General features: G+C 33.6%; 1 protein-coding gene across 1 annotated transcript; it reads right to left on the bottom strand.

The window, feature by feature from the left end:
• Nucleotides 1-168: 168 nt before the first annotated feature.
• LOC129972081 (uncharacterized) lies at nucleotides 169-11208 on the bottom strand. Its single transcript, XM_056086062.1, has 2 exons — nucleotides 11113-11208; nucleotides 169-609 (listed from the first exon to the last, which is right to left on the bottom strand). The coding sequence occupies exons 1-2, from the start codon at nucleotides 11206-11208 to the stop codon at nucleotides 169-171; spliced, it is 537 nt and encodes a 178-aa protein (XP_055942037.1).
• Between the last annotated feature and the right edge of the window lie 8980 nt (nucleotides 11209-20188).

Genomic DNA, 20188 nt, shown 5'->3' with positions numbered 1-20188 from the left:
TTGGTTTTTTAAATTTCGTTTTACAACTTGTTTACTCTTTAATATGTTGAAAGCATTAATTATTGAAAATAGACATAAATATAAAAGAAAAGATAAAAAGAAAAGAACACAAAAATGCATTACAAGATACAAATTACTGAGGGCTTCACAGCCAATGAAATCGATTATTTAGATCTGTGCAATTTTAACAACATAGCTTCCATCGTCATTTCTGAAATGTGTTTTCATGAAATGATCTTCACATATTAAACTCTCATCAATTTGTAATTTATCCCCCTCAACATCTTCAATTTCCCAAAATTTCCTTAAATTTGCATCCAAATCTTCCATTACCAACCCACAATGAACAGTAGTTTCGTTTTCTATTGAAACACTTCCGGTAGCAACAAAGCCAAACACAGTATTTTGAAAAACAATGTCTGTTCCCGGAAACCTAATTTGACCCGATCTTAAAAGTTCATAGAATATTTGGGCACCTAATAAAATATCCACATCTCCAGGTTCATTGAAACTCACATCCGCTAAATTGAAACTATCTAATTCTAGCGTATCAATGTCAAATTGTTTGGAGGGGATACTATCTGTTAAAACATTAGGCAAAATAGCTTTCTAAAAAATGAGGTTTAAGATAATTATCGTTTAGTCAAACATAGATGTCATTAACAGTATAATTATTTCAAATTATTTAATTAATTATAAAATAGATTTAAACAAATTATAATTAAAAATTTATTAAAAAATAATTTTATGCAGTTATTTTTGCGTTGAAATCAAGCAAAATTATCATCTTATGAAATGTTCAAGTAAACATATCTAGGGGAAAAATACCCATAGTAGCATCTATAACACTTACCTATACATAACATGTACATCGACTGCCACATTTATATTTGCACTAATTTAGAAGCTATACCCAGTCATACACATTGTGATATACACCTTTCTGCTATTTCACTAAAGCTTCAAGTTTCATTTTAAATGGAAAGCGATCAGACTTCAATTAATGTAGTGACGTGCTAGCTGAATCAAAGCACGTTCGTGCAGAATCTAACGATATAAAAAAGATTCCTTTACATTGAAGCTTTGGATGTTCTACAGAATATATTTCACATAAAATATCAACGGATTTTTCAATAAAAATTCCTCAGATCCAATAAAAATAAGATGCAACAAAAGAAAATGATACATTAAGTTAAAAGAGCAATAATATATTTATATGTATTCAATTACATAACAACAACAACAAAAAAAAACCCCTCGGCAGCATTTAAATATGCACGGTATTTAAAAAAAAAAAGGAAAAAAAAACCTTATTAGTTACTTCTGACATAATCAGAAATTTCATTAAAAATATGCTTTCAACAGAAACTCATTCAGTATGGAAAAAAAATTGAATCCTCATATTTTGATCATCATCTATGGAAAATAAAATCAGAGTGAAATATTGCAAACAAAAATGAAAATGATATTTTAAGAATGTGTAAAAATCACTTTTGTGCTATTCTTAAGTTATGGAGAATGAATTTCGAAATTATGCTAGTATTTAATTCATTTAAATTCTTATTGAATCCCGCCCTCAAATCGCTCCTAGTATAAATTCCCACCCTCCAAAGTATATTTGTGCCAAATCTGGAAGTAATAAGTCTGTCCTACGGGTAATATTTCCTTTATTATTAGAATCAATATTTCTAATGTGACTCATTCATTTGTGGAGTGCTATTCGTCTTGGCTATCAGTCATACATTCTAACATGCAGGACTCGATTTTCAGAAATATAATAATCTGTATTCTGAGCTACTATTAAACTGCTTAAAATTTTTTTTTCTCTGCTGTATATAACAATTTTATACATAATGTTGCGTAATATTCGATTGAATCGTGAAAAATTTAAAAAAAAGTTATTTATTTTCACATATTTCCAAAATGTATTTTTTAGAAAAATTAAGATTTGTTATTATAAAAGAAAGTATTTCTCTCACTTTGCAAATATTTCAATGAGAGCAATTATCCTCTTCATTCAAAATCTAAATTGCTTGGCATTCATGAAAAAGCAAAGCGAAGAAAGTCTAAAGCCAAAGGCTGTCTCTGCACTAAATTTGCTATCAAAGGACATAAAGAATCAGGAAGTGAATCATTTACAAAGAAAGTCTCAAAACCGGAATGGAACCCTTTCGTCTGAAAAGTGTTAAGGACTCATTACTCGTAATGAACAACAAAAGAGAAATTATTTTTTAAAATCTCTAATTAAATTATCGCCATAATAGGAAAGATTTTAGACAATTTAATATAATACATTGATATTCATTTTTCTTTTTAAAATATAAAATTAGCAATTATGCATTCATCTATTACTAATATTACAAATAATGGTTATAACATAGGTCGAATAATTTATATTACGTATATCTACTATAAAAAATGTGATACATACAAGGTGTCCTCCAAAAGCGGAACAAGTGTTTATTTTCATAACTATTGTAATTATACATACATTTCCATTTACAAAGTTCCATCAGATAGGGTACCCAGATGTATGAGAATATGATTTATGTAGAGGGGGACGGTAAAAAGTTAGAACCATTTTTTTTATGCTATCTCCATGGTGTTTTTCTCATTGACACTTTTCTTGACATTTCAGGGATAGGATATCTGTGAGACTTTTGTTGTCATTTCCATGGGTATTTTCAATATCGCGAAAAAGTATTAAAAATGCCGCATCAAAAAAATAAGTATACATTTGTTCACTTTCGTTAAATTTGTTTTAAAATGGTCAAATAAGACGTTCATTTAAATGCTTAAAAACTGATTCAAAATGAACACCTTCGACACCTATTCAGAATAGCCTTCTTTTAATAATACTTCCTCATATGCGATCGAGTTCATCACGTGTGATTTAAAAACAGTTTCTGGCAAACATCTACAGACCGTGTAGCCAATTTCTGCCCTTTACCTACGGACCAAAGCCAATGTATCCCTTAGTTCAGACAAAATGCCAATCAAGGCCATCTGAATACATCGGTTATTGTTTAGCATATTATTGTACAAAATGGAAAATACGAAGTACATTTATGGAAAATTGTCACTACTATTGAACTGCATTTAAGAAGAATGGATCTTCACTGTTTCTAAAATGATACTTTGTAAGATGAACGATGCTATCTCGAAATATTTGTCTACCAATAAAAGGAACATACCTCTATTCAAAATTCCTTTTTTAGAAAAGAAGGATTTGATTTTATCTAAAGTAAGGTTCGATTGTAAAATTCTAGATGAGCGTTGTGTTGTCCATTTAACTATTGTATGAATCCATGGACTCCACGAATGTTGTATGAATGCCAGTTATTACATAGAAATACACTCAACACTTTCGGTTTTGAAATAAGTTCCAGACTGACTCTTCGGACATTAGCATGAGGGTAACGAAAATAAAACTTTTGCACCTCACGCATAACGCTTCATCCTTCTCATTCTTCTTCTTGAAAGTAAGGATGCTGCTGTTTGTAATATTAAAATGTTCTGCAAACACATTTTCTAGAAGGATGTCAAAAATTCGGAAAACGACATTTGTATTCTTAAACAACAAGGTGGGCATTGTCAACTGCATGCTATGTAAATCGTTAGAGTATTCAAACGTTTCTAGTTAATGAAATATGTCGGATTTTTAGAAAGCACACAAGTACGAGAAAATAATTTTGTTTTCTTGTTTCTAAATTGCCTAAGTTAGCACGAAATCAAAAGTATAATATAAGTATCAAAGTCAATTATAGATATACTTTTCCTAAACAAGGACAAGAGCAAAATGAATTTGAATTGGCAATTTTACTTATAGATGACAGCAGGCTAACAGCTGCACTCTTTTGAGGGATCTTCCTTTTTAATTTAAAAAAAAAAAAGAAAAAAGAGAGGATTCCTGTTTTAACCAGCATACCGGACTTGTCTTTAACTGTCATGATCGCACCAAATGTGCGTATATGGCGTTGTCCATCTGCTGTAGTTCTGCTACGAAATCATACATCAGGTAAATGAATATGTTAATTTTCAGAATTTTGAAGACATTAACTGAATTCTTTCTGCTTTGAATTGAATGTATTCATGATTTTCTTAAATTATCATAACGTTTGATAACTCATTTAATAGACATTTTAATATTTACAGCATATTAATGTAAGCTTTTTCCTCTAAGATGAACAGCTTTTTGCTTAAGCCCTTCAAGACTGTGATCAGGCGATTTTCCTTTCTCAGCCCACGGTATCGCACCTGAGATGAGCCTTTCCCACTCCAGTAGCCCACGATCACGTATACGCGATTTCAATTTGGAACGTTTTATTTAAATTTTTAAATGACGCTAGTTGGCGATTGGAGTCCGTTATAATTTCGAATAATGTTTCACAGAAGACTGACTTTCAATATGCTCATTTGGTTCGCAAGGTTTTTTTTTTTTTTTTTTTTTTTTTTAAATCCTGGTATTTAAACATAAAAACAATGGCACTTTTTCGGCTCGCTGGAGAAGATTGACCAGATACTATCAATGATAATAAACTGTTTATTTCAGCAGTAATGATTTTATATGAATTTTTATATAAAATTAGGCTTAACGTGAAAAGTCGCCTGGGTCTGTGGGTGTTTACACTCTCGTAGCGCGCAGGCTGGGGGAATGCTTTTTTCTCCTTTCTCCGGTACTAAAGGGGTTAAGCTAAAAAAAAAAAAAAATACGTCTTTTGACTTCCACTCCCTTCACTCTTCATTCCTTATCCGGAACATATTCGTGCGCAAACCTTGATGCCAATTTGAATAGCTTATTCAATAACTCAAATCTTTGTGATTACTGATATATATTTTTCTCCATGTCAAAGTGCAATGTGACTGGATTATAAAGGATACTCGCTCTGCGATGATCTTTTCGTATTTTTTAAAGAGAATTTTTATGACCGAATTCAAAAAGTTTTGTACTGAGCATAATTTTTTCCCTTCAAGTTTTGGCATTATAACTGTAAGTTAACAGATATTGTAATTTATTTAGCACCGCTTTATCGATGTGGGCAAGCGAGGAGCGAAGGGAATTAAATGTGAACGGTATTTCTTACTAGTTTCATCAATTTATCACACTGGAAGAATATTTACTACTTAACTTGTGCCCTTATAAATAATTCTGCCAACAGATGAAAGTTGAAAATAGGGGTGCCATCTGTAATGTTTGATCTAAAGTAACTAGAAAGCTTTTACAATAGCGAGACTGAACGGTATTTCGTTTTCGCAGCTGATCATTGCTAATTGGTAGAATAGCAAACAAAAATTGTGAATTGTGTTTTATTTTTAAATCTGATAATCTCATAAAAGAAAATTATTTATTCTGATTATGACTGAAAATTTACCAAATGGAACTTTAAACAGTTCAACGTTTAATTATTTTATTCTCGTCACTGACTTGAAAATAGAATAATTTTTTTAAATTCATATGCCATCGTTTGACTGTCTATTTTTAAGTATCATAATTAAAAATTAGAAAAAAATTACTTTATGTGCATATTATCTGTGCAGTATTTAAAATAATTCTATTTCATTTCAAAATAAGACACGTGCCTGCAGTGATTTTCACTAAGCACACTTTCTCTTTTACTTATTATTATAAAAAAAATAAATTTCAAATTTCAAAAAAAATAAATTATATTGAATTTTTGTATAGAGTAGTACATATTATATACAATAACCATACACAGATGTATTAGTTTTTTTTAAAGTTTCATATGCAAACTTCAAAAGAATATGTTGTTGAAAATTGAAAATTTGAGACAAGTTCAGCTTACTCGGTATGTGAGAACGGAATCAGGCGCCAGGGCAAAATGCTGACTCCACATTTGCAGCCCACCCTTCTTACCGCAGGCCGATGGCAGAAGTTGAAAGCGCAGAATTGCAGAAATACAGAGCCTATTTCCTTATTTTGCCATTTATATGCTTTCCGAAAGCTAAGTTTCCATTTTCAATTCTGGGTTTGTTTGCGTTATGTTTATTGACGCTAGAGCCATATATGGCCATGCTGTGCCAAGCAAATGGTAGGATTATAAGAACATATGAATAAAAAAAGTAAAAGCAAACAGCACAAGATAAAAATGCATAAAATACGCCAAAAAGAGAAATAAAAAGTTTTGAAATTCTAGTTCATGAAAAATAAAATAATTCAAAAACAGCAAAATGCGAGAACAATGATGAAATATTTAAAAAATATAACAACCACAAATTAATCTATATGTGACTGTAGAACTGAATAGCTTTTAAAAAGTTAAAAATATTCGGTTGGTAATTCTCAACCACCAAGTCTGCCAAAGTTAAGTGAATGGAAGAAACGAATACGATGAGAATTAAAAGCACGGCACTCGACCAAAATGTGATATACTGTAAAATCCAGTGATAAGTGGGACACGCCGTTGCTTTTTCGCCTAAAATTAGATGCCTGTGAGTGTGGCGAGTGTGTTCTATACGGAGACGAGTCCGTTTGACATCCATCTCACGTATAGGAAGAATAAGCTACGTTCTATCAAACCAATGATAGGTTTGATAGAACGTAGCTTATTTTGAACCTGAAGGTTCCGTGTCTCCTGTCAAGAAGAATATGTGTGATTAAAAACTACCCTCTTAACATCAGAAAATGGAAGTCCGATTCTTAAAACGGCGTCACCGATTTTGCAACCGAGTCGGCCTTTTCGTTACCAAAAATGTCCACACGACCCGGAACCCAACAAAAAATGATATTAATATCATCATTTTGTAATAAACGAAGAGTAAACAAAATGCGCACAGAAATAGGATGCATCTGATAGTGATAATTATATAGTGCTTTCAAAGCGCTCATGCTATCGGAATGAATGATACAATTACGCTGAGCAGAAGGCGAGAATTTTTGCTATTTCTACTCAGCGTAATTTTATCATTTTGTTTACTCGGTTCTGGGATCGCGTCAATCACCATCATTTCGAAACAAAAAGAAAAATTATTCGAAGAATTATTCCGTATAAAATGAATTATTTTCCAGTCGGACTGACATTAGGGTAAGGAAATCTCATTTGAGATATTAAAGTTAGAAAGTTTTTGTTATTCTAACATAAAAGGATAAAGAAAAAATTAACCAGCATTTAGCTGTCAATCAGTTCCTAAAAATCAAATAAATTTCTAGTTCCATGAAAATAAATAATTGGATATGGCTTCCAATTTGATTTTAAGTATTTTTCTCATTTGATTTGAACCATCTTTCTATCTCTAGGTAATTTAAGCTTCAAAATAATCTTATTTCTATGTCACAGATTAGTTGAAAGTTGCTAAGACTTTATAACTTGATTTCATCCATAACTTTTATCTGATAATTTTTCGTTAAAGCACTGTGATGGCAAAAATAATGATAGCACGGTTTAAAAGTCTCCGCTTTGTTCCGATTTAAGACAGTTTTGGCGCCTACTATGCTTTCTTAATTAATCTATACCGTTAATAATCTATGCCGTTTAATAATCTATGTCTTATCTATACCGTTTCAAGTTCGGAGCAATATTTTATTGCATTGATCCATTTCTGAATATATTTCAAACCCACGATTACTGACATTTCGTTCACACATCAAAAAACATCAAGGTTGTAATGTTATAACATATATAATTAATTTTCAAAAATTACTTAAATAAATGGAAGAATTAATTTAAAAAACAACAACACTCAAATTGGAAGAAGGGAATAAGATAGGAATGTGATGTTTAAAAGTTGCTCACTAGATGGCAGCATGAGTAACTTTAAATAAATTTTGTATTTTGTTCCAGCATGAGTAACTTTAAATAAATTTTGTATTTTGTTCAAAACTTTTCCCTCTGATTGGTGCTGCTATTCAGCAGATTGAAGGTAGATTTATTGTACTCAGGAGTTTGGAATGCTACAGCCATTTAATAAAAATAGGATATGATTTGCAGAATCATTCAAGCAAATATATTAATGTTTAAAAGTTATCGACATAATGTTTGTATTAAATTGATTTTACAATGTATTTTAAAAGGCTATTAGAAATATTTTTTATTAGAAATTTTCAATAAAACGATTGCATACTTTGTGACGAAAGCAAAATAAAATCGTTTCGTATCGCTTTATGCATTGCTTAAGTACCATACTTATATTAAAATAATATGAGTACGGAACTATGAAAAATAAATTTTCAAGGATCTTTATCCCCGCCCCCGGTACAATGGTGTTTTTCTTGTTAACTGCCTCCTAAAGAATTTCTTTTCAAAAAGTGAAAAAATTGTATTTAATAAGCAATTAGTTCTACAAATTGTTATTTTTAATTTTAATCCCCCCCTCCAAATATCATTTGTAGGAAACGTCAATAGAAATGCAGCAGAATTTACGAGTTATGAAAAATATTTTAAAATCTAGCACAAAGCGTTGATAAATAGTATCATTTCTCTCCTTCTTATTTTGGATTCTAAATTTTTTTGTTAATCTCAATCATGCAGTTGAAAATTCAATACTTTAGGAAACATCAGGATATTAAATTTTCATCAACATTCTTAATTTTTATTTTTAAGTACTAATGCACTGTAAGAGAAAACAATGCATAAAATTAAACTCCTTTTTTTTAAATTTTTTTTTCATTATTTTACTTACAATTCTTAGTCAGCACTATTCGCTTCATTTAATATCTGTTAGAATTAACAATACAAGGAGAAAATTCTAATATGCTTTCACAAAATTTTCTAAAATAATTAAAAAACATTCTATTGCAGTAAAATCCACATATTTTCAGAAACTTCTCTGTAATTGACATTCAGCTTACGCGTATCTCCTCCTTTAACGCCCCGTTGCCCTCCCGTCATTCAAATCAAACAACCTACTTTCGCAGTTTTGTTACTTAGCAATACAATGCCTCACATATCTATTACATCTATGAATACAAAGTTTCCTTCCTTGTTCACAAACCCCGCCCCTTCCATGTCCATCAAATTCCGACTCCTCCCTCCTTACTCATCAGTTATGTTAATTTGTCGCGAGGAGGCAGTTCATCGAGTGCAACGACACGGTCAGAGGGTTAATGACACCCACGAGCGAGCGATCACCCCTGTGCTCGATGAACCTGCTCTTCACTTTCACTTTCGACCCACTTTCGATTTCGTTCGGCACTTTCACTTTCGCTTCGCGGTAAGAGAAAGTTTTGGGTCAAGGATGGACTGGGTCTATTTTTGTGATCGGGGAGAGAAAGAAGACAAAAAGTTCATCTACCCCTCGAAAAATGGCTGGGACCGACCTTCGCCTACTTTTTTTTACCTCGAGTTCATTGCTCGTTCATCGCTCTTGTTTTAGAAAAGGAACTTCCTGTTTTTTTTTATTTTTATTCATTTTTTTTCAGTCACTTTTTCACAGTTTTGATGTTTGATTTCTTTCCTTTATTACCTTTCAAGTTAAAATTTGCCAAAAATTTCAAATTTGACAAAATTTTCTTTATTTCCTTGCAAGTCAAAATTTATCGAAAATTTCAAATTTGTCAAAATTTTATTTATTACCTTTCAAGTTAAAATTTGGTAAAATAATAATTTATTCATTTCCTAAATTATTATTTTGTCTAAAAATTGTAGTATCAAGTTATTATTAGAAAATTTTATCGAAACAATTTTTTTTTTCAAAAAGGATTAATCATTAAAAAATTCTGCCTCTTCATCATTTTTTACAGTCTTTTAGTACTTAGTACTTTTTTTCTATAATTTTAAACAATCGTGTACTTATTTATATGACTACGTTAGGCTCGCCTTTGAATTGCTGTTTAAAGGCTTCCATTTGTAGTTTCGTCATTGATACAGATTTTTTTTTAAATTTATTTTCTCTTAAGCAAAAAAATAAGTATTGCAATTGTTCAAAGTTGGAGTTTTTGAAGAATCTTAAATTTCCGATCTACTTGTGTCTAAACATTTTTGGTATTTACTCTATATGGCTAATGATATTCATTCTACATAGTATTTCTCTTCTTTTATTAACATGATAATTCAGAGACCTGTTGAAATTTAGTTCTTCAAATTTATAAATTTCTACTAAATTCTGAGCAAAATCCATTCATAGGAGGCATATCTGTCTGCCTGACTTGTATCAAGTGAATATAACAACACAAAACTTAAACAGTTAGATGGATAAAATTGGGTAGATATTTTTGGCATCTAAAATGAAAATTTGTAACAAATAGTGAGCCAAACGTTTAACGTCAATCGTATAGTGAGTTGATCTTGTACAGCTCATACATTTACAAGCATTTAAATGACTGATTTTTAAAATGTCAATGACTCATATCAATGAAATTTTGTATACGGTCTTGAGACTAAATGTATTGTTTTGTGTCAAATTTCAATTTTAATGGATCGACAGAAAGAAGTCCAAAATGTATTCTCGCTTTTCTTAATAACGAAACACAAAACGGCGTATATGCAGGACTTTCAAAATAAAAATCGGAGTATTGCCTGTGTTCACGGCTTTGCTCAAGGTTCACAGTTTTTACACTGGGTGGAGGAGGATAACACTTTTTATCTGGAACTAGGCGATAAAGGTTTGGGGAGACACCCTCCAGCGTATTTGAATGAAGTCGAATGATGTCTGCTAAAAGGTTGATCTTCGTTTGTAAATTATTCAAAAATTATTAAATAGATACACTCTCGTGTTCGACTAGCGCAGATAGTATCCATCACTCCAGCATCTCTAATGAATTCATTTCTACAGAGTATCCGGTATTGACCACTCAGTATTTCTTTCAAAGATATTTTTTTCAAAATCCTAATGTTGATTGCTGAGAAATACCTCGTTTCTGATCTTTCAAAAACGACTACATTAGAAACAAAAATTTAGATTTTTAGCGAATTTTCTTCTTGGACATCAATAGTTTTTAATGAGAAGGTTGCAAGTTCTAAACAGCTTGTGTGTTGTCCATCCCTTCTCTTTTCCCTAGCTTTCAGAACTAGGGAAGAAGAGTAAATTGAAATGTACTCTTTAAATTGAACTTTTTATAAGATAAATACTCAATTTTGCAATTTTTTTTAAAAAAATAACTATGTAACCTGAAAACCAGTCATTTTTTTTCTTTTTAACTGAATCTTATTTTCATACAGGAATAGGCTTTATAAGTAGCTTTCTACCTGATACTAGAGTCGTTCCGTATGATCCAGCAGAAGGTTGGATCTTCAGGAAGTGAATGTGGTGCATACTTACCTTTTGGGCACTAAGTGTTCACAATAAAACGCTTTTTCTAACTTTTAATTAGTTTTTTAATTAACTTAAAATGAATGAAAATATTCACGTCTTTCCTTAATGACTTCGGAGCATTCCTGCACACTTTAAAAATTCAATGTTTTGATCTTGTGATTCTTTCCTTCATTTTTAGTAAGTTTTTCAAAATTAGTTTTTAAAAAAATATTCTGTAAAAATTCTGTTTTTTTTTGTTTTTTTTTATGAAATCACATGCAATTAAAAGTAAGCAACAAGGTTGTGACTAATCATAATCCATACCTTAATAGGTCTCGCGCAACGTTGTAATGTTAATATTAGATCTTTTAGTTTATTATTGATATTTTAAACTAATGCTTTAACACACATTTCCAGATATTGTCATGGAATGACAGAGAAAGAAATCGTTTTATTTTTATTGAACATTTTTTATTTTTATTTTATTTATTTATTTTGACGTAGAACCAAGCATTTTAAACTCACGGTCGTGAATCAGGACATCAATGCACTTTTTTTTTCAGACTTTCAACATTTGCATTAAAAATATTTAAAAACGAATCCATTTATATGAAAGAGAATTGAATAGTTATGGAAATAACTAGTCTGAAACAAATTCTGATTGAATTATTATTAGTTAAAACTAATTTTTTTCATTATATTTTCTTGTGTTACATTTATATCGTAGCTGGATTTTTTTTAACAAAAAGTGAAGGATTTTTCGAAAAAAATGCAACATAAAATATTTTTTAAGTGATCATTTGACTAATCAATGGAGGTATTCAAATGATACACAACGATTATCGAATCGAAAACCGAATTCCAGCCCTAGTGCAGTACTTCTTAAATACAAACACTTCCACCCCTACTCTTCCAATGAACTCATCCCCAAATGCGGACACCGAACGACGGCCACTTCCTCTCTTGGCCTCCCGAACTAAAACAACGACCTCGAGAGGAGGAAGAGCCTCTTCTCCAGAACCGAATCTGGATCACCATGGCAACGTTCAGATCGAGATGCGCCTTTCTTCCTGCCGGGGAGAAAGTGCGGACCTTGAAACTCGGCGTCTGTCCTTGGAGGGGTTCCGCTTCCTCCTGGTTCGATGCCCAGGTGAATGATACCTGCCGGCCCGAAAGGGTTCACTCCGTTCGTTACACCTGCTTCTGCGCTGTGCAGGTGGTTCTGCAGCTAAAGGGTTGTAGAAATTGCAGTTTTGTCACGTTTTGGGGGATGTTTTAGAAAATTTCGGACGGGAGTGGCCTTGAGTAGAGTTGAAGAGGTGATTGCATCGTCTGTGGTTCATTGGACGGTTGATGGCGTTCGTTAGAATTGTTGTTTGTTTGCTTGCTTGTTATGTTGTGCTCTGGTGAATGTGTGAAGGTTTTTGGGTAAATTTTGGGAGAGAGATGATATAGTTGATAAGGATTCGTTGATAAAATGGAAATTCAAGTTTGACGAATAAAGTTATGTCACGTGAATTAGTGTAAAAAGTGTAAAAAAAAACTGGTTCATATGACACGAGGACAGGATAATTCGTCTTGGTACAGACAGAAAAATGAGAAGGAAAAAAGCAATGAGGAAAAAAAAAAAAAAAAAAAGCTGCGTAAACTGGAAATTTGAGACAAACTATAGCTATCGTTTTCGTAATATACTTGAAATATGCGAAAGAGTTGACAGATATCAATCCTTGCCTTTTTGCGTTTTCTGTTCACAAGGTACAATTTCTAAGACTTTTCTTTCACCCGAAATTTCATCCTCTTGAGCAGGAAATTTTTCACAATACCACTTACAATTTCAAATAATGTACTAATTCTTGATAAATTCAGAATCACTTAATGCAGTCATTTGATAATTTATGATATGTCTTAATCAACGCAAGTTTTTAAAATGTTATTAATCGGAAAAAAAAATCTTGTCAATGTTTCTGCGAACCCATATTTATATTTCGAGACGCTGTTTAGGATTCAGATGCATGGTTTATAAACTCCTGGATCAGATTGATTCCTGAATACATGATAAGGCTTTTAGATAGACATATACGTAAACTGCATAGCGGAAATAGATGCGATGTACGTGACGCAAAAGTCATTCGTTAAACAAAATAATGATAATTAAAATAAAAACTAAAAGAAAATACATGCAATGGGGCGGATGGCAAAGCAAAAAGTTTCGGAAATGAGCTCATCTTACTGTGCATGATCCCTTTGCGAAGTAATATCGTCCGAAAGCTCTGGTCTCATAATTCTGAAATGAATAGTGTCAAACCAACCTTTGATAATCGAATAATATTACTGAAAGAGCCAAATATTGTCATAAAATAAGCAAAATAAATAAATAAAGGGAGCTCAAATTTTATTTACAATTTTATCTAATACAATTCTAATCTTATTTTCAGCCTTTCTACACATGCGCTGCCTACTGGCCGTCTTATAACTGACCGATTGTAAACCTGGCATTAGAGAAAAGGAAAAACGCACAAAAAAAATGTTTTTAATCTCGTTGTACTATGCATGAGTGTAAATAGAATAACTAAAGGCTAGAAAAGTATTGTTATTAAATAGGGTTAAAAATATTTTTAAATGTATCGAAAGTAAGGAAAATATTATATTGGAATAAAATTAATCTTCTCTGAGCTCTAATTTTCTGATTTCCAAAATAATGTAAAAATTACATTTTTAGCAATTATATGGCTTGAACTTACAATAAAAACATTTCATTCATTTCCGTTCCATACAATTTCAATTAAAAGTCTTATTAAAATTTTGAAAAACCTTTTCTCGTGAGAACTTTCTACGCAAAAAGTAACTACATACCAAATTCTTTAACTGCAGGTCCAACTAAACGGTTTGAATATTTTGTATCATGCACGTCACATGATCCAATTGTAAAGATGCATTCAATCTTAAAAAAAGAAAGTAATTTAAAATGTAAGAAGACCGTTTAAATTTTTTTTTAAAAAAAAGAAGAAAATAGTGAAGGAATGAGATGAAATAATATAACTTGTGTAAAGAAATTGTACTTTTTTTTTTCTTTCTTTTTTTTAAGCTCTTCGCTTTAGTTTAGAAGCTCTTCGCCAGATGACGCCACGATTGAAAATCTTTAAGATAAAAAAAAATTGTAATTTCTATTTTTCCTTCAAATTATGCAAGCTGAAAAATTTTCTAGTCTCGGGATTTGAGCTTCTCAATATTATCCATGGCAGAAATATTTTTAAAAAAACTATAAATTCTGAAACGTTATAGGCAATAAAATTACGACTCAATCATTTCTGCACCAATCAGATATTGAACTATCGAATTTTTTTCTTTTTGAAAATTAAAAGGCCGAAAGAAATTGAATGAAAAAAGTATTTCCTCTAATATATGTAAGATGTAACAAAAGGTATGCATACATTTCTGCGGTGCTGTTTTAGAAAAAAAAAAAAAAAAAGAAAAAGAAAAAGAAGAAGAAGAAGTACAAGCAGGCGAAAATAGCTGTATAATTCCTTGCTTCTTTGTGAATAATTCTAAAAATATTCACTAGATGACGCTCTCAGATTCTGTTTAAAATTATCATAGAACAGTATAGAAGAATTTATTTTAATCAAATTCATTATCAAGAGAATAATGCATATTATAATGCTCATTCATTTTTGATTATTTCTTGGTTACAACATAAGGTTAATATTTTTTTTTCAGTTTATTAAAATGATATTTTATAGAAATGATGTCGGGAAAGCAGATTTATCCATTGTATGAATTATGTGAAGCATAATGAAAATAAATGTTGGACTATCTCTAGGTAAAGCACGCTTCACAAACGTTTTAAATCACGTGTATTTTTTAAAAATCTGTTGTTATGCTTGAAGGGTTACTAATATTAAAATCGATGTCTGATTTGGTGTTTTTCTCAGTTTTTTAAAAATATTTATAAAAGGATGCCTCCAAAGTTTGTAAATAAAAAGAAAGCTAAGAAACGAAAGGTAAAATTGTTCACATAAAATTGATTAAAAAAGTAAAATCTCCATATTATAAGATAAAAATGGACAGCATTCTTCATTTCCTTTCGTTAGACTTTAAAATACGATAGATAACAATCTTACATTTTTTCAAATAATGACTCACTAAATTTGTCATATTTAATAAGATTAATACTTAATTATTGACGGTCGTATTGACGATTGGAGAAAATGTTGTGAGATGGATGACAATAGTGTGCCATCTCTTTAAGCCTGACTTTTTCAGATAAATTGCCTTATTTAATATAGTAATCGCTCTTTATCTTAAAGGAACCTATGGTCAGTGAGTGATGATCTCTGGAAGAATTTTTTTGCTTATTTGGTCAAACCGCAGTAAGCCAAACTTTTTTCCAGAGCGGACTCGTTATTTGATTTTTTATTTTAAGAATTGGTGAATTCATTGTGTGGCATGATTTTCCCGACGGCTTATTAGTTGCCGTTCTTAATACTGTTCGTTTCAGTATCTTGAGACGACCCGTTTCCGACGATTCTATCTCACTAAGGGGTGAGATGCGGAAGAAAGAGCGCATTTCTGGAATTAATCGCCATTCTTTGACTTTGATTTCCGCCCTATTAGATACTTTTTTGTCCAATTGTTTTCACGTTTATATGAATATTGTGTCGTTCTTGACGTTATTATTTTAATTCAACCCGCGAGTTACTTAATTGTTAAATGTAATCATCTCAACCTTTCAACTTTCCTCTCACCCCTATTTCGACGAATGAAACCCATCCTAACACATGCGCACAGGGTTTTAGAATCCGTTGGCAAACCATACTTTGGAATGTTAAAGCAGACAACACTGATCAATTTATCAACTTGAAAAATTTCATCACCAAATAAAACATATTAAAAATTTTCTTTCTCCTATTCAAGACATGTTTAAAAGTATCAACCAGTATACTATATCCTAATATGTATACTGGTATATGTATAATGTATATGTATATGTATAAGAACTCTAAGTAGTAAATTTTATCTTTCAGTTTCTAGATTTTATCAAAAGTTTTTAATGTATCCATATAAATCCGTTATTTGATTTTTTACATATTACCAGATTTTTTAACAGCTATAATCAATGGCGTGACAAGGGTTTCAGACACATAAGGCATATATATTTATTTGTAAAGTTAGAAATATGAAATTTCTTTTAGATAACTGCCAACGACATAGGGAAGTATAATTAAAATAAAGAAGCTGGTATAAATAAACGTCTTAACTGGAGACATGGGTGATTTGCCAGAGTGACAATCGCCGAGTTGAGATCTGTTTTCTGATGCATCAAATTTCGTTACCGCTATCGAAATTGGCAATAGATTAGTCGACCTTGGTGATCATCTGGTGACGGTGCTGCTTTAGCAGATTGAAATCTATATAAATATGCCTCTTCATGAAACTGAAGACGCCAACAATGCCAAGTATAAAGCTAAATTACACAAAACATCAGTTTAAAAAATGTAAGAGGATTGTTAGAAGAACTACTCCATTTGTTTGTTTGGTTTACCATATTGGCGATAAACTCAAGGAGCACATTAAAGTAGATATCAGTCACTTGCTATTTTAGAATGATGGCTTATTACTTGTAAACATATCAGAAAGTAGATTTGAACCGTTGGCTTACAACTCTTTTTCGAGATTTTTCAATTTAAAATAAATGCTACATCGCCAAGAATCCATCAAAAAGAAACAACTGAAAAAGTGCGTGAAATCATACAGATGAAACTGAAGAAAGAGATTGCATTGCATTAATATCAGTAGGGATTTAACGACAAGCATTTTTAGGCTATGACTTTGTAAAAAATGAAGTGTTCTGCGTTTTATATCAAATTAATTCTATATATTGTTACGAAAATTCTCTCAAGAACAATGCGAAGATGCAGATAAAATGCAAACTTTATTGCCTACAAAACGTGTATTAAATACACACAGTACAACCTACAAGTACACAGCGAATTAACACTATTCAATCCGCTAATTACAGGTAAGAGCAGGGCTCTTGTTAGAACGCAAGCCAAATAGAAAAGATGTTCTCTCAAGCCACACTCGACTATCTCAGCTCTCTCTCTGAACTTCCCACGCCGCGCCTTATATAGCATCCCTCTAAAGCGGCGGGGCAAACGCAGAAACTGCGCGGCCGTTTCAAGCAAGAGTGGAAATTTCTCCAACGTTCGCTAGGAACGAATCCTTATTTCTGAGCTTCTATTGCACATTTTAGCGTGTAGTAAAAAAACATTAGCGACCTCGTTATGTCGCCAACATACCTACATCGCCAAGTTAGTCAAATATGGCGATCTTTTGTTGCAAATCCCCTTAAAACAATCTTTTCTTGCTGACGCTCGATTCCATTACATCTAATTACACAAAATTCATAACATTGCCCCCCCCCCTCCTTAAAGACTGCACCTCCCGGGCAGTGCACTCAAGAGAAGAGGAAGTTAATTATCACCTTAATAAAGTGCCAAACGATCGTAGTGTACAACTTTGGACTTGCTTGACGGAGTTCTTTGAATCCTAACCCCGACTTCGTTTATCTGTTTTACCACAGAGTACGGTCCTTTCCAGCAAGTTTGAAGTTACGGGGAGAGTCCTTTCCGACGTTTAGGATTCCAAAGCCACGTGTTCCCTTGGCGTCGTATCGGGTCTTCATGCGCTCCGTTGCGATGTTGATTCTGTCTCGGGAAAACGGATGAAAGCTCTCTAACCGCACCTGTAAGTCGTCCAGATACTACTCAGGTGAACAAGGCGCATCCGGTGATCGTTCGAAAAGCAGGTCGCATGGTAGTTCAACTCTCGCCCAAACACGATCTGTGATGGAATGTAACCGGTACTCTCGTGAGTTGCTCTCCGGTATGCCAGAAGGAACAACGGCAACTTCTGGTCCCAATCGTTGGTTTCGGGATACAAACAGGGCCAGGTGATTCAGGATGGTTCTGTTGAATCGCACCACCATGCCATCTGATTGTGGATGCAAAGGCGTTGTCCTGGTCTTTTCCATACCTAGCAGCTTACAAAGTTCTATGAAGACTGCAGAGGTGAAATTTGTCCCCTAATCGGAATGGATGAGAAGGAGGACACCGAATCGGGAGATCCAGTTCTGTAACAGGACTTCTGCTACGGTGGTCACTTCTTGATTAAGAATCTGGTAGGCCTCCGGTCATTTGCTGAAGTAATCCATGACAACGAGTATGTACCTGTTGCCATCGGCCGTGCGAGGCAATGGGACTAACACATCGAGGGCGATTCTTTCAAACGGTGCTCCCACGTTGTACTTCTGGAGCTCCCCGATAGTTCGAGTCTTGAGTCCCTTGCGATATTCATATGCATCAGAGGATCTGCACCACTTCTCTACGTTGGACTTCGATTTGACCCAGAAGAATCGTTCTCGAACCTTATGGAGAGTCTTCATGATCCCAAAATAACCACCTATTGGGCTGCTATGAAGCTTCTCTAAGACACTGAAGACTCGCGAACGTGGCAACACCATTTGCCACCTAAAGTTCTTTCTGTCGTTTGATTCCCATTTCCGGAAAAAGTACTCCGCTCCTGTGGTATAGGGAATCCCACATGGCCCAATATTTCGTTACCTCACGACCGTAATGTGCCACATCTTGCCACTTTGATTTCCCATTGGAAACCTTCATCCTTTAGGTCTATATTGGGTTTCAGGTCTTTGTCTACGATTTGGTTTTTGCGGACGGCCTTTAGGTCTATAATGGGTTTCAGGTTTTTGTCTACGATTTGGTTTTTGCTGACGTTTGCATCACACCAAGGATCATTGTCTAATGTTGAAGGGACCGAAGTTACTTGTCGGATAGCAGTTGCAGTGATTTCGAACTTTTCTTCCGCCTTGGTACAGTGCTTGCAATTCTCAGAGCAAGGTCTTCTAGAAAGTGCGGCTGCATTGCCATGCGATGTCCCTTTTCGGTGTTGGATGTCCATGTCATATTCCTTTAGTCGCTATATCCATCTGGCTATTTGTTCTGACGGATTCTTGAAATTCAGTAACCAGGCCAGTGACGCGCGATCAGTTCTAAAAAGGAACTTCCGGCTATACAAGTAGTGGTGGAAATGTTCGACGGCCTTTACTATAGCCAGCAACTCCTTCCGGGTGACTCAATAATTCAACTCAGCCTTTGACAAATTCTTGCTGAAGTATGCGATGACCCGCTTCTCGCCATCTATCTCCTGTGACAGCACAGCTCCAATTCCTTCGTTACTGGCGTCCGTATATAAAATGAAGCCTTTCTCAACGCCAGGTTATGCCAGAACAGGTTCAGATGCTAATGCAGCCTTAAACTGGTCGAATGCGTTGTCACAATCAGCAGTCCACAGGAACTCTTGTTTTCTCCCGGTCAGTCTATGGAGTGATCTTGCAATCATAGAAAGGTTTCTTACAAATCTACGGTAGTATGTGCAGAGTCCTAGAAAACTTCAAGGCTGATGTACCTCACGAGGACGGGGCCAACTCCTCACAGAATGTGTGTTTCGGGTTCAGTGCTAACACCTTCGTGACGAGATGACATGTCGGATATAGCTCACCTTCTTGCGAAACAGCTTGCACTTCATCGGAATCAATTTCAGGTGAACTTCCCTCAACCTTGTGGGAACTCTTCTGATGTTTGACGCATGCCCTATGAAGTCTTTCCCAATTATGATTATGTCGTCTAAATAGACGAGGCAGGCGTCACAGGACAGTTCCTTCAAACCAGTCTCCATGAGCCTTTAAACGTGGCTGGCGCATTGCACAAGCCGAGGGCCATCACTTTGAACTGCCAGAGTCCTAGTTCAGTAATGAAGGCGGTCTTTTGACGGTCGTTTGGATGGACTCAACCTGTCCATAACCTCTTTTCAGGTCCAGGGTTGAGTATCACTTGTTCACGGATAAGTGTCGAGGGTGTCGTCGATTCTGGGGAGAGGGTAGCTGTCTTTCTTTGTTACGTCATTCAGCTTCCTACAGTCAACG

The sequence above is a fragment of the Argiope bruennichi genome, chromosome 6 (genome assembly GCF_947563725.1).
Source record: "Argiope bruennichi chromosome 6, qqArgBrue1.1, whole genome shotgun sequence".
NCBI lineage: Eukaryota > Metazoa > Arthropoda > Arachnida > Araneae > Araneidae > Argiope > Argiope bruennichi.
The sequence above is the reverse complement of the archived record's forward strand: the minus strand, read 5'-3'. Positions and strand labels throughout refer to the sequence as shown.